The sequence below is a fragment of the Plutella xylostella genome, chromosome 24, assembly GCF_932276165.1.
Source record: "Plutella xylostella chromosome 24, ilPluXylo3.1, whole genome shotgun sequence".
Lineage (NCBI taxonomy): Eukaryota > Metazoa > Arthropoda > Insecta > Lepidoptera > Plutellidae > Plutella > Plutella xylostella.
Window position 1 is genome coordinate 947,863 of NC_064004.1, and position 17,536 is coordinate 965,398.

The 17,536-nt window shown below is 38.1% G+C and overlaps 2 protein-coding genes across 6 annotated transcripts; one reads left to right on the forward strand and one right to left on the reverse strand.

Moving 5' to 3' along the window:
• Positions 1-681: 681 nt before the first annotated feature.
• LOC105398785 (myoneurin) lies at positions 682-16,044 on the reverse strand. Of its 4 annotated transcripts, XR_007267698.1 has the most exons (9): positions 15,750-16,044; positions 15,209-15,359; positions 14,525-14,593; positions 13,836-13,916; positions 13,389-13,498; positions 12,604-12,673; positions 4,014-4,769; positions 2,226-2,288; positions 1,477-1,554 (listed from the first exon to the last, which is right to left on the reverse strand). XR_007267698.1 is itself a non-coding variant. In XM_048629860.1 (8 exons), exons 1-8 carry the CDS (start codon positions 15,897-15,899, stop codon positions 749-751), a joined length of 1,500 nt encoding a protein of 499 aa, XP_048485817.1. In that variant the 5' UTR covers positions 15,900-16,044; the 3' UTR covers positions 682-748. The 4 variants fall into 4 exon arrangements, 3 of the variants coding, with proteins under 3 accessions (XP_048485817.1, XP_048485818.1, XP_048485819.1); XM_048629860.1 differs by lacking the exon at positions 4,014-4,769 and having other exon boundaries at positions 682-1,554; XM_048629861.1 differs by lacking the exon at positions 4,014-4,769 and having other exon boundaries at positions 682-1,554; positions 14,525-14,587; positions 15,750-16,043.
• Positions 16,045-16,228: 184 nt separating this feature from the next.
• On the forward strand, positions 16,229-17,530 carry LOC119691909. 2 transcript variants are annotated; one of them, XM_038110467.2, is made up of 3 exons: positions 16,229-16,494; positions 16,823-16,979; positions 17,205-17,530. In XM_038110467.2, the coding sequence occupies exons 1-3, from the start codon at positions 16,335-16,337 to the stop codon at positions 17,410-17,412; spliced, it is 525 nt and encodes a 174-aa protein (XP_037966395.2). In that variant the 5' UTR covers positions 16,229-16,334; the 3' UTR covers positions 17,413-17,530. The 2 variants fall into 2 exon arrangements, with proteins under 2 accessions (XP_037966395.2, XP_037966394.2); XM_038110466.2 differs by having other exon boundaries at positions 16,230-16,494; positions 16,820-16,979.
• The last annotated feature ends 6 nt before the right edge of the window (positions 17,531-17,536 follow it).

Genomic DNA, 17,536 nt, shown 5'->3' on the forward strand with positions numbered 1-17,536 from the left:
TCAGAATAAGAATAAAGGTGCCGACACATCATCGAACGCGGCTTAAAGGTATAGATCTAGTACAAACTATCGGACGTAAATCGCGGACGTAACCTTGGGCTGACCTTCAGCTTTCAGACGTCCAAGATCGATCTGGCATGAACCGTCCCAAAAGACCGTGCACGTCAGCCGCGTCTGATGATGTGTCCGCACCTTAAGTTCAACCTTCGTATGGGTGGACTGCGAATATTTAAAAATGAAACGCTAGGTATTTTAATCAGTAACAATTTTAATGAGGTTCTTTAAGATATTTCTTCATCAGAAATCATAAACATCACTCCAAATTTTTGTTAGTGTCTCCTCCGGCTTCCGTAGGCTATTTCTGCCTACATTTATTTGGACATGGACATTATGTAAAATATTTAGCGTAGCTATTAATCACAAACTAACAGAAACTTTTATTCCTATTAAAAAAAAAAAACATGAAACTATAAGAGCTAGATCCAAGAGCCCACTCCATCCTTTCAAAAAACGAGTTTGCTAAAGTTGGCTTCCAGTTCTAAAATCAAACATTAAGAACAGTCGAGCTATGTATAAAGCCCGGACAATAAAGAGTGTGATTTTGCTAAGACTTTTTATCATTGTCAGTTATTTACTTACTTTTACATATAACATTTAGTTTAAAAATAAAGTACCCATTGATAATGGCTTTTTAACGGATTTGTCCTTTAATAAATATGATAGATCGATTAAATACGGTCTTTAACAATTAGTTAGAGTCCACTTCTGTTTTCAGGACTTCCGTTTTCAGTTTTACTGTATCTGGATGATATTTCTTCAGATGATTCTTAAGACTGATCCTCTGAACAAAAGCCTTTCCGCAAACACGACACACCATCGTCTTTATCCCTAAATGACTTCGCAGATGCGATATAATCGTTTTCTTTGTCGCAAAAGCTTTCTTACAGATATCACACTCAAAGTTTCTAACTTTCGTATGTTTCACCATATGACTTCGCAAATTGGTCTCACAGTAGAACTGTAGGCCGCACACTTGGCAAGTGACAGCTAAAACTTTTAAATGCACTCGATCGGTGTGTGCCTTGAGACAGGATTGTTTTCTGGTTTCATAATTACACATTTTACATTTGTGCTTGGGCTTTTTGAGATGCTCGTCGTAGCGGTGATTGATCAGATCTACGTGCCGCGGGAATGTTAGGTCGCACGGCTCACATCGGATTCCGCCGGGCGGGTGTATCCTACGAAGATGGTTAGACAATTGATGTCGCAATTCGAACATTTTCGAGCAAACATTGCACCTGTATGGCCCTTTCTCCTCATCGTTTTGCTGTGCACCGTCGCTAGGTTCTTCATGACATTTTTTCATGTGTTTTACTCTATCATCGTAAGTGTCGTACCGTTGCTTGCATTTCCTACACTGGTGCACGCGGTCAAAGTGAGCTCTGAATTGTTTATGGGTTTTGATTTTCTTTTCGCATCGTTTGCACTGTCGCGTGAACTCTGTCTCCAGTACGGTGTATTCTCCAATGAGATCGTCCGGAAATCTTGTTGTACCTTTAAATAAAAGAAACATCCGGTTTAGTTTAGTGCTTTCAAACATTGGAATAGTTATGTATTATTATTAGATGATATAGGTATATAATCTACTAGCAGTACCTACTGTAATGCCCGAAGGGGTAGTCAGAGGTGGCTCACAAGCGAGCAACCCATTTTTCACAGCACATTTAGCGTCAATTCACACGTACCACAACCACACCACATCGCAGCGACATAATGTGGTCAAGCTGTGGTTACGTGTGAATTGTGTGACAGCGGTTTTTTGCAGTTGCGTTGTGGCAGCGACAAAATATCGATGTGGTTGCGTTGTCGCTGTCATTGCGATGTGGTAACCACGTCGTCGTGTGCAGTTTTATACGGAGAACAGGTTGCCGCGGTGCCGCCGCCGCGTGGCGGCGTTCCGTTGCGATGTGGTTGCGTTGTGGTTGCGATGTGGTCGTATTACACAGGTGGTCGATAACAACGGCAAAATGTGGCACGTGTGAATTGGATTATTCATTGTCAATACAAAATATACGCCCGACCACACCGCGTGGTTGTGGCTGTGGTGTGGTTGTGGTACGTCTGAATTGACCCTTACACTCACGTGATAGGTTGCGAACCATATCGCCGTTTTTGGAATAAGTACAATGCACTTAGGATACACATCTAACACATTAATAACTTACCATAGTTTAAATCTATTTCATCTTGGACTTCTTTTTTCACAGTGGTTAGCGTGGGGACACTAACTGAAAAATGAAAATATTGATTTAGATATAACAATACTTCCTGGAAATTATAATAATACTAGCTGTTCCCGCGAGCTTCACTTCACCTTAAAAAAATCCCGTGGGAATTCCGGGATAAAAAGTAGCCTATGTTATCTCAGGGTCTAGACCATTTATGTATACCAAATTTAATTCAAATCCGTTCAGTAGTTTTGGCGTGAAAGAGACAGACAGACATACACAGTTACTTTCGCATTTATAATATTATTTAGGATTATTGGAGCAACAGAGCGCCTACCTCAGCTATTGCTACACCCAGGCTTGCTGCTCCAGTTTACTCGGGAGCTAGGCTGGCTGAGCTGAAGTTAAGGGGATATGTACAAAGGTTCCACTCGAGAGAGCCACGCACAGGAACTTTGCTCCCTCTCAGAATCGAATAGAGAATAAGTAGATATAGGTACATAGGTCTATTATTATTATAAATTATTTATTGCACATAAAAACATTGTACAAAGGCGAACTTAATGCTAGTAGCATTCTCTACCAGTTCACCTTTGGTCGACAAAGTGGTTTGGTAGTGCGATAGGCTGAGAGGAGAGAAGTTATCTACTGTAATCGAGACACAGAGATATACTTACTTATACATAAGAGCTATACAAATTATATACATACATACAGGGTGTCCCAAAAGTCAACGTCATCCCTTTAAGGGCTGATAGGTCAGATCATGAGAGACCAGAATATCACAATATGACCTTAGTAAAAACTCGATAATTTTCGAGATATTGACACTTTTATAAATTTGCTGAAAATCGACACCTTGGATCAGTTTTTTGCGTGCCGCCGGTACAAAAATCCATATTGTTAGGATTTGTTTGGTGTTGCATCACCCTGTATAGCCCTGCTATTGATCGCAGTCAAAAAAATATCGAGTAATGCTGAATGTTTAAAAAAAACACGGTTTTCAAAGTCATAAAAGGTAATCGTATTTTTTTATAAACAACTTTGACTCTACATACTGTAAAAAAAATATACCACGCAAACCTGGCACCTTATTTGAAAAGATTACTCATTTAATGCAGTTTCCAAAATGGTATGAAACGTTGCTATAGTTTCAATTAAAAAAGAAGTTATTGCTATTTTAGTACAAAACGACCTCGATGTAAAATTGTTTGAAGGAAATCTATCTGACTGAATTTATTAAGGGTAAGTCATGTTGGAATGAGTAACGTGATGATGATGACTGCTATGCTAAATGTCCCGGGTTCGATCGCCGGCCGAGACACAGGTACTCTAGTCTTGGGTGTTAATATTTATAGATCAATGTATCTGTGTGAATATATCAGCTGTTCATTACCTACATTCTACATTACCTATATCACACGCTCTGCCTAGCTTGAACCTGGCCGTGTGTGAAAAGTCCTCTTATCATTTTCCACCTAACCTTACACGACCGAATGGTGTCACTACACCATTCACACTAACCACTGTTAGTGACCCTGACTGCTATGCCGAAGGTCCCGGGTTCGATCCCCGGCTGGGGCAGATATTTGTTTAAAGACAGATATTTGTACTCGGGTCTTGGGTCTTGATATTTATAAATAGTATGTACTTATATATCAATCTATGTATTAGTGTAGATATATCAGCTGTCCAACACCCATAACACAGGTTCTGCCTAGCTTGGGCTCGGATGACTGTGTGTGAGATGTCCCCACATATTTATTTATTTATTGTTATTCCAACCTTATCAAGACCCCGGATGATGTTTCTTCATATGATAAATAAGGCTGCCACTCTGCACAAACGCCTGCCCACAGACTTTACAAACACGTGTCTTGACCCCAAAGTGGCTCCGCAAATGAGACACAATGGTCCCCCTTCTTGGAAAGGACTTTCCACAAACATCACAAACATATTCTTTCACCACTCTATGCCTCAACATGTGTTCATTCAACGACCCAATATCGTAATAAAGACGACCACAGGTCTCGCAACTATAGTTCTTCTCTTTTAAGTGAACGCGTTTGACATGCGATGCCATGACGGCTTTCCGTCTGGTATGATAGTCGCAGGATGTACACTGAATCATTGGTTTATTTGAATGCACGTCGAACCGATGGTTCTCCATGTCTGCCCTTCGACTGAACTGCTCGCCACAAATCTTGCAAATCTTGCAATCTTCTTTGTGGATTTTTCTAAAGTGATTGTACAAGTTTATAGACGATAGAAACTGTTTGTCACAAGTGTTGCAATTAAAGAGTGCTGCGTTTGTTTTGTTGATACTGTCAACGTGCGACTTTTTGATGTGGTCGGCTTTTAGCGGTCCAGAATCGAAGGAAAGTGGGCAAACGTTGCATTGGTGTATTCTGGCGAAGTGGCTAGCGAAATTAGAAAGATGTAGGTGTTGATGGCATCGATTGCATTTGCACATGGCGGGGCCAGGCTTATCCAAAACGGTGTAGTCTTTCGGATTCGGTGGCAGATTGTGATCCGAAGTACCTAGAAAGAAGAGAAGAGTCCAGTAAAATTATTTTATAGAAACTATGTTGGTCAAGTGACTTTTTTACTATGGATTCTGAATTCATTTTCGGGCTTAGATGTACCATGCTGCACATGTAGGTTTCGGCTTAGTATACCCTTTTTGCAACACCCAACTTTTGTATAGTATGCAAGTATATAGCCTTATCTGTTTCAATGAGACCTTAGAACCTAAAATAGGCTTTAATCGCTACTTTGGATCTCATAAACCTGGTTAGTTTAGTTTAGTTTGATTTCTTTCCAAGTCTTTGTTTTTTGTTATATCTAACTAGCTGTTCCCGCGCGCTTCGCTTCGCCTTAAAAAGTTTTCCCGTGGGAATTCCGGGATAAAAAGTAGCCTATGTTCTTTCCCAGGGTCTAGACCGTATGTATACCAAATTTCATTCAAATCCGTTCAGTAGTTTTGGCGTGAAAGAGTAACAGACAGACAGACAGACAGACACAGTTACTTTCGCATTTATAATATTAGTTAGGATTCTCTCTATTTGTATTAAAGTTAGCTGTATTTGCGATTAGAATTAGTCTATTATAGCTTTAGTAAACCTCCCTATACTACCTAACTAATCTGTGCATCATGAGTTACTCTTTCATTGTTATCTACATATTAAAATGAGTTCAGTTTTCCTAATATTATAAAATATATCTCTTCCTTCTGTGTGGAAGGATGATGTAGGTATTATGAGGATTATACACAGCATACGTATGTTTCAAGCAAGAATTCTTAAAATGATAATAAAAATCGATATGAAATAATAAAATGACTCAGTCAACTTTATTCATAGATCCAAACATAAATTATATTACTAACCATGAATTCGTATGTACTAACTAATAAAATATAACAATAATGTAAGGCAATAATACATCAAGTAATAACTATTTATAACTACAATTTTTACATTCGTTACATTTATAAAACAACAGTTTATAGATATTGCGTAATTTTCATCACAAGGTGCAGAGTTTGTGGCTTAAAGACTTTCAGTCATTATGTAAAATTACATTTAAAAAGGGTCATTTATAAAAAGGAGTTTAAAATTAAAACGTAAGCAAAAAGGTTTGATCAGCTAATTTTAACATAGGTAGATCCCAAAATTATTGCTAGATAGCATAATATATAGCATAAATAACGTAAAACAACTTGCATTGAAGCGAGGTGCCATCAACATGTAGGTAGGTACAGTCAGCTGCATAAGTAGCTATACACTTTTGTACCTTGTCACTCTAAAACCGCCTATCCATTCATTGAAACATTGACGGTTCGTCAGTTTGACAAGGTACAGAAGTGCATAACGCCTTATGCAGTTGACCGTATAGTGCCACAAACTTATCTGTTCCGGTGACAGCTCACGTAAATGTGTAATATTTCTTCATTCTATAAGATTTTAAGTTTGCCAGTAGTTGTAATTCGCTCTTGTGGTTTCAATAAACCCATCTAATCTATATCAATATATAATTCATTAGTAAATAATGAGATATGGATCAATTTAGTTCGCTCTCACCGGAACAGATAAGTTTGTCGCACTGTACTTAAATTTTATTCGGGTACTGTCTTAGATTAACCAATATACGAACAAGATGGTATGTCACATAAATAACAAAGCAATAAACAGTCCTCATTTAGTTTAGTGTCAAATCGTATAAAGTTCAACCTACAGTAGTCGAAATATAATAGGCCCGTTTGGACAGCTACACAACTTTGCTATTTACTCTTGATTTACTTGATGAAATGCATAAAAAGACACATAATCTGGCTTATTATTTAACAGTCGAAAGAAAAAGAACTTTTAAAGCATGAAAAGTCACTTATTGTTTAGATTTTTCATGATTTTGGGCTGACTGTAATGACAACTATTTTACCAATGAATAAGGTCACAAGCACAAGTCTTCTAACCGAACTAATTCAAAATAAGAGCTTATTGGCGGAAGTGCGATGTTATTAACTGTCGGGATTTTTCTTTTGCACTGATTATTGTTAATCTAAGTCTCTCTTTAAAATATTGACTCTCTGGACAATTTGCATTGCTTAAATGCACTTTTTGTAAGTCTAACTACATTGGTATCCCATTAAAAATATCCTCTAACCGAACTATATTTATATACAATACTTATTTACACGCCCAAGCTTAAGTCATGTGTAAGAATGTTCCAAATTAAACTATAATTATAACCTCTGTTTCCTTTTCAACACGAGACATTGGCGGAATTGACAGTGCTTATGACACTTTTAAAATTCAAACGGACATTTTATTACCTTTTTTGGCGGCAAAGTCAATTCAATCATGCCTTTTTCGTGTTATTTTTCTAAGTGCGAATTTCTCCATAGTCGATTAGAGCATAACCAGGTATTAGTGGTTGACTTTTGACACACCTGTCATGAATTTTATACGGAGATGACGTATAATTGATTAACCAATCCCTATCGGTTAGGTTTAGACTATGGAGAAATTGGCACTAAACTAATTAACTACCTATTAATTATACCAGCGCATTCAAAAATTTATCTCCGGGTGGTACTTAGCCATGTGATAATTCAAACTAGCTTTCTGCACAAACGCTTGTCCACAAACCGTACACACCTTCCGTCTGTCCCCCGTATGGATCCTCTCATGCAAATCCAACGTCGTCTTCCTCAAAAACGACTTCCTGCAAAACCTACAGTGATAGTCCTTAACCGTCTTATGCTTAAACTTGTGCTTATACAGACCCTCAAAGCTGAACGTCTCATAGTCGCAGAACTCGCACTTATGCTTCTCCCCAAGCATGTGAAAGTTGTTTATGTGTTTTCGTAGCTGTATCTTTGTGTTGAACGCTCCTTTGCACGCATTGCACTTGTGTCGATCGTCCACGTTGTGGACCTCTAGTTTGTGCGTTGTAAGCGGCGCCGGCGTCATGAATTCTTTCTCACACAACGGGCATTTGAAGCGAGGTATCTTGTAGTATTTCGCTCGGATGTGGTATTTCAGGGATTCGAACTTGTCGTATCGCTTCCCGCAACGCTTGCACGTGTAGGTGTCGCCGTCTTGGCTGAAATCCTCTTCGGTGAATTGAAAGCGCTTCGCCCTTTGTCCTGAAGACAAAAATACAAAGTTTTCATTTGGTTCTCTCTGTCTTCTCGGTTGTGGTCGACTTGGGGGATATTTGGGGGTGTACGGTATGCATAAAAATTGGGAGTTTTGTGGGGTATTAATGTATAGATTGGTTCAGGCACATTCTATTCTATTCTATCCTATTCTGTGTGGGGGTGTAAATACCTGCACCTGGCTCTCTCGAGTGGAACCTTTATGCATATCCCCAAGGTCTAAACTGCCTTCCTAAGCTTGGACCATTTCCCACCACGCTGGTCCACTGTTATGTTATGATGGCTGTTCAGGATAGGTACTTATGCTACTATTTGATTTGTAACTTTATAAAGATTGTTGGCTTAAATAATTTTCATTCTCAATCAGTAAGTTACTGGCTCAAGTTCAACCATCTACCTACCTATGTATCTTATGATGTGAAAATATAGTTTAGGCGGTATGTATGTACCTATTAGGCGGCCCCTAGACGATCAATTATATTGCGCAATATTGACAATTGTGCAATATGATTCATCGTCTAGGGTTAATATTGAAGATTGCGCCAACGTCATTTGGATTAAAAACTTATGGCACAATATTATTGTAGGTCTAGGGTCCGCCCTAAATCTGGAATTTATTTGAGGGGCATTGGCGTCTTTGAAAACGATGTGGGCAATGAAAAACATGTAGGCGGTATGTTATTTTTATTTATTCAAGTAATATTAGGTAAGTAAGTACTTAGAGTACCTATTACAAACTCATACATATCGAAAAAGGTTCAATTATTAAACAGGCCGTTGTGGGTTTCTACAGGGTGTTGCAAAAAGGGAATGTATAGCAAAGGGGTTGTTGGTTGCCTGGTAGAAAAGGCTTTTAGCATTAATGTCTCCTATTTTTTTAAGGAGCTATATTAGTGTCAAGATATACCATATATTGTATGTTTGTACAACAAATAATGAAATAAATAAATAGGTACAATTTTGTTCTACGACTTTAAGGATTTTGGCTGACTGTATCAGTTTTTAAACCCTGTCTAGTTTTACCTAATGTCCTAATACCTAATCCTACGTTGTGTACCCAATCGGTACATCAGGGTGTTGCTTCTCCATGTGGGTATGTATGCTACTGCACTGCACAAATCAAATCTTACAAACAGTACATTTTTGAGTTTCTTCCTAGTATGTATCATGCATGTTCAATGCCGCCAGATTCAACTATTTCTTGTCACAAAATCTACAAATGTGTTTCCTTTCTTTCATGTGACGCAGCTGAAATTGCAGACCTTCCATACCACGTTTGTTCCTTTTATTTTAAAGTTTTCCTCTATTTTATAGTCTTTTCGTTTTTATGTTCTGCAGTCAGTGATTTGGTGTCAGACGATGAGCCTAGAACAAGGTATTCTTGGTTCTTATTCGTAGCAACACTCGGGATGTGGATAGAGCGAAAACGGTTCCTTTTATCGGTGGTATATTCTCTACATTTCATCATCATCTCCTGTGTATACCAACGGCAACGGTTTAATGAGGAATAATTTAGGCCTGAGTATACTACCCTGTGGTACGCCACAGCATGTTTTATTTTTGTCGCTTCTTGTAGCCCGCCAGCTTATCCGTATACCACAATTTCTACACCTATTATAGGCATACGTGGTTGGTACATATTTTACACATACGAGGTTATCATTCCACAGCAACGTCATACAATATTGTCGTTGAATTTTTTGTGTGAACCAGAGACATGTGACCTCTTAGTAGCTTTCTGTTTTTATAACCTTTACGGCAATAGCGACATGTCACTTTGTTTTTTGCTAAATGTTCTGTTCTCACATGACTGACTACAGTGTGGAATTTCTCTGGCCTCCACCACTTCCCACAATGGAGGCAGCCAAACCCTTTGTGTTTTATTTTGTAGTCGATCCCAATTCTTGGCCCTAAAACAAAATCAACTGTGTGACTATCAAAATAATTATAACACGTTTAACGCATGTTTCGAATGGAGATTGATACAAAGTGTTTGACGGTTAAAGCCTTTTATGTGTCTAAGGGCCTGTTCCACAATGTCTGGTTAGTGGCTACCTGTCGGATAAAATACATGCTGTCACTCTCTGTCATTATTTTTTAGACAGTGACAGTATGTATTTTATCTCACAGGTAGCCACTAACCAGACATTGTGGAACAGGCCCTAAATGTTAATGGTTAAGCTTTGACGACCGAATGGCGTAGTGGTTAGTGACCCTGACTACTGAGCCGATGGTCCCGGGTTCGATTCCCGGCTGGGGCAGATATTTGTTTAAACACAGATATTTGTTCTCGGGTCTTGGATGTGCCCGTATAATGGCAATAGGCCCGCCCCCTATTACATTGGGACTAACATAACACTCTGGCGAAAAGTGGGTGCAGCAATGCACCTCTGCCTACCCCACAAGGGAGTACATTAGTACAAGGCGTGAGTGCGTGTGTGTGGTTAAGCTTCCCTTATTAATTCCATAAATAATTTTTGCACCAAAAGTTTAACCTGGAAGAAATCACTTTTGACGATAAGGCCACCTATTCTTTTAACTTTAAGTAGGTATTCTTTGTGTTTTATTAAGTTATATTGTATTGTTAAATCCTACAAACTTATGAGCTCTTGAGTCACTCCCACTTGGCTATATCGCTTCTGAATCACCCTGTATACTACTGATGTATACATGTGCACTCTCCATAGTAAAAAGTCACGTGATCCACATAGTTTCTAAATTATAAATATACAGCATATCTAAGCCCGAAACTGAAATCAGAATTTGAAAATACGCGAAAAAAAAAATTCATTTTCCATAGAAACTTTATTGGTCACGTGACTTTTACTTTGAAAAAAAAATTTTTTTTTTCGCGAATTTCCAAATTCTGATTTCATTTTCGGGCTTACATATACCATGCTGCACATGTAGGTTTCGGCTTAGTATACCCTTTTTGCAACACCCTGTATACCTTTACATGAGTAACAGTAAATAGGGATATTTTGATGCAGGTTCATAAGTAACTTTTTAAAACAGTAAATCTACATATTCATTTTACAACGCTAAGAGCTTCAAATACGGTTTCATAAATCATACATTAACACAATCACTTTACAGGACACTGGTAAATATTAGAAAAAATGCGTACTTACAATAGTTAGCAACTGACGTTAATCTGACTGTCTAATCTAATCCTTTCACACAAAAGACTATAGCTCTATCTTCTTGTTACAGCTTATATTGATATATCGGCCCAGAAAAAACAATATCACAACAGCCAGCATCAACAGCAGCAGGAACATATACCAGTTCATGTGATTCAAGTGACCGAGAATATTATTTGATTCTTGGTTCAAAGAATTTTTCAGCCCAACTTGTGTCATGAAGTTATTATTTTCTTGGCGCGGAGGGGGCACGGAATTACACATTTTAGTAATTTTTACACAACACCAACAGTTTTAGAGGTCCTTGCGCGCGCGACACGACGATATAATATATTATACGATGCATTTTGTCACACTTATTTTGCACGCGATACCCGAAACGCTGCCAAACATGGCAGGGTCGCCATGTAAGGGATGGCTTAGGCGAGACAAGTGAAACACGCGACTGTCCAGTAAATACTCATTTATTTAATAATAAGTTGAGACTTATATTAACTCTGTACCCTACGTCACTACCTGAGTACATAATAGTACATATCATCCCTACAATATTTTGACGACCGGTTCTACGGTTGGTGAACTGCTATGCCGAAGGTCCCAGGTTCGATCCCCAGCCGGGGTAGACATTTTGTTGAAAGAGAGATATTGGAACTCGGGTCTTAGGTGTTAATATGTATACTTATCTATGTATCTGTGCTGTCCGATAATCATTTAACAGGCTCTGCCTAGCTTGGGGTCGGATGGTCGTGTGTGAGATGTCCCCATATATTGTTATTATTTATTAGATGCTAGCGACAGTCGCGACATCTATCCACGGCACACTTATAAGTGAAGCTATAGATCCTGCGAAGAGGTACCGTAAACTACCAACAGATGGCAGTGAATCGAGAAAACGAAAGTCCTACATCGCGGTATCAAAGTATCACACACAGCTATATGCAATAAGTACAAGTCCCAGAATAAATATAGAAACGGAGCCTAACAGAGTAAGTACATATAATAATTCAAGTTTGAAAAAGACTGTATAAAATAAATAAGAAAAAGTCGAATTGTTCAGAGTTACAATGCGATGGTTAGAACTTTCCATTAGATACAATACAAATAAGTACAACGAAAAATATATTTTTTTATACTTGGTCGGTTGGGTATCTATGTTCTTATACATACTTATTATATACTTATTTATTTATTATTGCATTGTAACTTTGTTGCAACTCTCGACTGCTCTGACACGGGTTCATTCTAACCAATAATATACATATAGTAACTGCTAAAATTAGTGGTTCTCATCTCTTAAATTGTGCTTGAATTCCTTAATAGGAGACTTTTTGACCACTCAATTAATAACCTAACGGTTAGGTTCTAACCTAACCAACATTAAAACCCCCGATATTCAATACAACTTTTGAACTGCTGAACCGATTTTCATGAAACATGTCTAAGAACACTCAGAGTAACCTACGACCCTAAAAACGGACGTAACAAAATCGGTTTAGCCGTTTGGGTGCTAGGGCCGTGAAGCAAGCCCGTGTCAAAACAGTCGTGTATTCATATTATAAATGGCACCAACCTTGTTTTTTCTCTGCAGACGTGGCTGGTATACTTTCTGTAGTTTCTGCTTTCGTTTTCGATTTGGCTGCCTGAAAAACGGATGTCACAATTATAACAAATCTGTAAACTAGATTTTAGATTTTAGAATACTCGGTTGAAGCAAATTTTTATTAACCTTGAGGCACTTTTCTGAGGTCTTAGGGGATGTACCCAAAGGGTGGCAATTGCAATATTATATTTATTTTATTTATTTATATAAGGCACATCAACAGTACATGTTACAATACACTTATAAAAGAAAGGTTAGAGAGGTACTTATCAATAACATGTACCAATTACAGACATGCTCAACACTTTATATTTAAAAGTTTTAAGTAGTTTTTAAAAGTTTTAAGTAGTTTTAAAAATATCATAGGATCATTGTGTCTTTTTAATCAAAACATTGTTAAAAAACAAACTACAGGTAAACAAATGGTTTATTTACGAAATAGTAACGGTTTTATTTTAAAACCTCGTTTTTAAATTGTAAATTCAAATAAAAAGAGACACTAAGGCCCTGTTTCACAATGTCTGGTTAGTGGCTACCTGTGAGATAAAATACATGCTGTCACTCTCTGTTATTATTTTTTTGACAGTGACAGCATGTATTTTATCTCACAGGTAGCCACTAACCAGACATTGTGAAACAGGGCCTAAGATTGTTTACCTTTAGTGCCAAGTAAGAATGAATACACTTTAGGTGAGTGTATTTTTTTTCTTATTTTGCCTATCAGTTGTGTAAAATGACGATGTAAATTTACTCACTTTCCTAGTAGTTGTCTTCTTGGTAACTTTATTGGCGGGTTTCACTGTGGTCTTTCTTTTCTTTTGTGGAGTTTCTTTCTTTATACTACTCAGTCCTAAAGGTTTGTCGTCTGCAGGAAAGAAAAAATATTTGTTATTTACATATTTTACTTAACAGTTTCTAGAGTGTACTATTATCCTTGAACTTTGCGTTGGTAAGTGATTGCTAAACGATATACGACACTTTAAATATGGTACCAATACCTTTACCAGGTTTTTACTGCCACTTCAGCTTGCATATTTTGACAGCCATGTCGGTAACCTTAGTCCTCTGACGTATAGCCCCATTTCTGATACAATTCCTTTTAAGGTATGGAACCCTACAACAGCTGTAGCTGTTCCATGATAAAATAATTTAAGTACAGTTTGGTATATCAACTTGGTAGTTCTTGTTAATGCTTCACTTACCATCCTCAGAGAACTTGAGATCTTCTAAAGAGTAATTATCATCATCATCAGCTCCCATGTCGCCGTCATCGTCTGCCGCCACTGTGATGTTAAGAATATTTCTTTAACACACACACACACACACACAACAACACACACACTCACGCCTTGTACTAATGTACTCCCTTGCGGGGTAGGCAGAGGTGCATTGCTGCACCCACTTTTCGCCAGAGTGTTATGTTAGTCCCAATGTAATAGGGGGTGGGCCTATTGCCATTTTACGAGCACATCCAAGACCCGAGAACAAATATCTGTGTTTAAACAAATACCTGCCCCAGCCGGGAATCGAACCCGGGACCTTCGGCTCAGTAGTCAGGGTCACTAACCACTACGCCATTCGGTTGTATATAATATTTCTTTAATTAATAAAAATAACATTACCAAAAAGCTGGAGAGCCTAGCAGAAGTTTCAATCATTAAATAAATTATAAAAATTAAGCTTAATTATGTAAGAAGTATGTCAGGATCAGGGCACGTGGAGGTGCATAGTCTCTGCCTACCCCTCTGGGATACAGGCAGCATTATGTATGTAATATGTATGTATGTATGGAAGAAATTAGCTCAAAACATTATGATAATTTATTAGTATAATACCAGGCAGACAGGAAGCAAAAAGTATGTAACTTTTGAAGCTTTCATTTGTAACTTACCATAGTTTAAATCTATTTCATCTTGGACCTCTTTTTTCACAGTGGTGAGCGTGGGGATACTAACTGAAACATAAAAATATTGATTTAGATATAACATTGCATTCTGCTTTATATGATGCATAATGTGACAGTGATATACTACAGTCATAATAAACAGACAGTAAGTGGCAATTTCTCCATAGTCGGTTAGAGCATAACCAGGTATTAGTGGTTGACTTTTGACACATCTGTCAAGAATTTTATATGGAGATGACATATAATTGATGAACCAATCCCTGGTTGGTTTGTAACCGACTATGGAGAAATTGGGGCTAAACCTTCTTCCATCCAGCTGTTACATATGTTAATCAACATAGATAAAGTCACTATATTGCCTTTTACCACAAATAAGGCGGTGCTATGATTTTTAGAAAGTGCATTTAACAAGTTTATCTATGATGATAACAAACTCGTGTAGCTTTGCAGGGCAATCAAACTAGTGGCAATAAGTTAAATAATTCATTTTTAGTCTTTCTTTGATTGTAACACATATTTGTGAAATTTTGAGATGTGCCCAATGGAATACAAACTAGATGGAGTGTCAGTGCAAAAGAAATTGTGAGAGATATCTTGTAAGTATATTTTTAATCTTAGGATGTGCCCCTCTTATTCTGAAGTTGCAACAAGTTATAACTTGAAACTCACCAGTAAACATATTCCTATTAAACATATCATGGAACTTTTCCTCGCAAGACAAGACTTGTCTCTTGAAGTCGGTGGCTTCTCGCAGCCGGAAGATGCAGCCCTCGCATATTGTGTATGTCACTTCAGACATTATACCTTCTATTTTGAACAACTGAAAATGCATGTGAACATTAATTACGTGATATTTACAGCAGACCCTGGGAACTGAACTATTCTGACTGCCTAAGAATTGTAGAGTTGCGGTGTTTATTAGTTGATTAGGAATCTTATAGGCGCACAGTGGACGGCGAGCTGCGAAGGCAAGGCCTGAGCTGGATGGAGGCCAGAGCCGTTGCTGAGGACAGGACGGCGTGAAGGCCCTCTGTACCACTGGGGTACCTTAGGACGACAACAACAACAACAACAACAGGAATCTTATTCCTTCCACCTCCCACGGGAAGAGTCGACTATCGCAAGCGAAGACTGCTTGCCTATTCTAGGAGCGTATTATTTATCGACTTTGTTACCTTTTCGTCCACAGCTAAGTAAAATTAATACTTACGGCAATACCAAGCTGCTCTCGCAGCATTTTGCCGTATATTTCCTCCTCGCCAAAGTCATTAGCAAAAGGAGCATCAAGGTTTCGAAACGAGCCTTCTGAATGACAACATCTACACAGGTCTTTCTCTATTTTCCACTTAACATCAGTCATCGTTGATGAGTTCCTTAACAAAACGCTTAAATAGGTACCTAAGTTCTTAATTTTAATAGAAACTAACTAATAAACAAATAAAACGTGATCGCCGCACAACAAGTCAACAAGCGCCATCGCCATTTTATATTATTAAAAAATTATTTTCATTCATTCAATTTGTTTTGTCTATGGTCGTTATTTCGTTAACTCACTAGAGATGTGATAGCAACGCTTCCATAGAGTTAAGCGTATTTTAGAAAATGGCTAGGTTGATTAGAAACTTACGGAGATATTTTAGATTCCTATGTTGGCAGCACTGATAAAAACGGCGGTAAATAAAACAAAATGTCAAAAAAATACGGTGAAGTTGTCAAAAGTTTATTTACAGTATTTCGAACATACACACGACACAATATTAATTTGATTTCTCAATAAATACTTACTAAATTCATCATGCGTAACGTCGAGATCAAAGCTAAAGTGCACGACATCGATGGCATCATAAAATCTGCAACCGAACTAAGCGGAGGGCCCGGTAGCGTTATAAATCAAGACGATACATTCTACAATGTAACGAGCGGCCGTCTCAAAATGCGGTTCTACGGTGATTCAGGTTTGACAACTATAACAAACGCATTATGATATTGTTAAAACGGCTATACGGCTCGCGCCTATCACGTGAGTAAAGCGGTGGCTCGCTTACGAGTCCCCTGTGACTACTCCTTCAGGGATTGGAGTCGTGAGCATATTCAGCACACCCAGTTAGCGTGTGTAGTCAGATATCTCTGTGGCAGCCTGTACAGTGTACATACATTTGAAAAGATGCTAAAGGAGTTTCTTTCGCCATTTCTTCTTAGTTTCTTTCAATATCAACAAATAACAAATTGTATGTTGAATAAACAACATTTGATTTCAAACTTACACCTTGTTCTTTCTAGCAGCAACACTGGTCCGCTACGACCGCGAGGACACGGAGGGCCCTAAACTTAGTGATTACGAATTACTCCACTTCGCTGCTACTGAAGGGGAGAAAGCAAAAACACTTGATGATATGCTGAAGAAGTGCCTTGGAGTGCGAGGCAGGGTGGTCAAAGAAAGGTACAAAATGTTAACCCTTATGATATTATAATACTCAAATGTGTCTTGTGTGTGTCTATTTTCTAATCTAAGAAGCTTCATACTTAAATGCCCATATTTCTTCTTAACTAAACAGCTACGAAAGCTCCATACAAAACTGCCTATATTTCTTTGCAAAAGACCTACCGAACCATACCTACCTGAATACTTTTATTTTAATCAACATTTCCACTCTTTTCTCCACAGAAAACTCTTTATGGTGGGCCAGACTCGTGTACACATAGACACAGTCAAGGGCCTGGGTCACTTCATGGAGTTAGAAGTGGTGCTGAGGCCAGAGCAAACCGCTGCGGAGGGCGAGGACATAGCTAGAGACCTACAACTGAAACTGGGAGTGAAAGACCGAGACCTGATTCAGTGTGCATATGTTGATTTGTTGGATAAGAAAGGTTAATTTTGTATTCAAGTTATTCTGGTGAAATGGTAACAGTGTAGGCGGTTGAGGTGTGTTATTTTGTGAGTATGAAAATTAATAGAAAGTTTAAAAAAAATACAGATGAATATTCCAAAAATTTTAT

Excerpts from the sequence above, each read along its gene's own strand:
- LOC105398785 (XM_048629860.1), bottom strand. The coding sequence starts at position 15,899 with ATGACTGATGTTAAGTGGAAAATAGAGAAAGACCTGTGTAGATGTTGT. Across the intron at positions 13,917-14,524 it reads TGAAATAGATTTAAACTATG|TGGCGGCAGACGATGACGGC; the intron begins GTAAGTTACAAA and ends TTAACATCACAG. Across the intron at positions 13,499-13,835 it reads TCTCAAGTTCTCTGAGGATG|ACGACAAACCTTTAGGACTG; the intron begins GTAAGTGAAGCA and ends TCTTTCCTGCAG.
- LOC119691909 (XM_038110466.2), top strand. The coding sequence starts at position 16,335 with ATGCGTAACGTCGAGATCAAAGCTAAAGTGCACGACATCGATGGCATC. Across the intron at positions 16,495-16,819 it reads GCGGTTCTACGGTGATTCAG|CAGCAACACTGGTCCGCTAC; the intron begins GTTTGACAACTA and ends TGTTCTTTCTAG. Across the intron at positions 16,980-17,204 it reads GGCAGGGTGGTCAAAGAAAG|AAAACTCTTTATGGTGGGCC; the intron begins GTACAAAATGTT and ends TTTTCTCCACAG.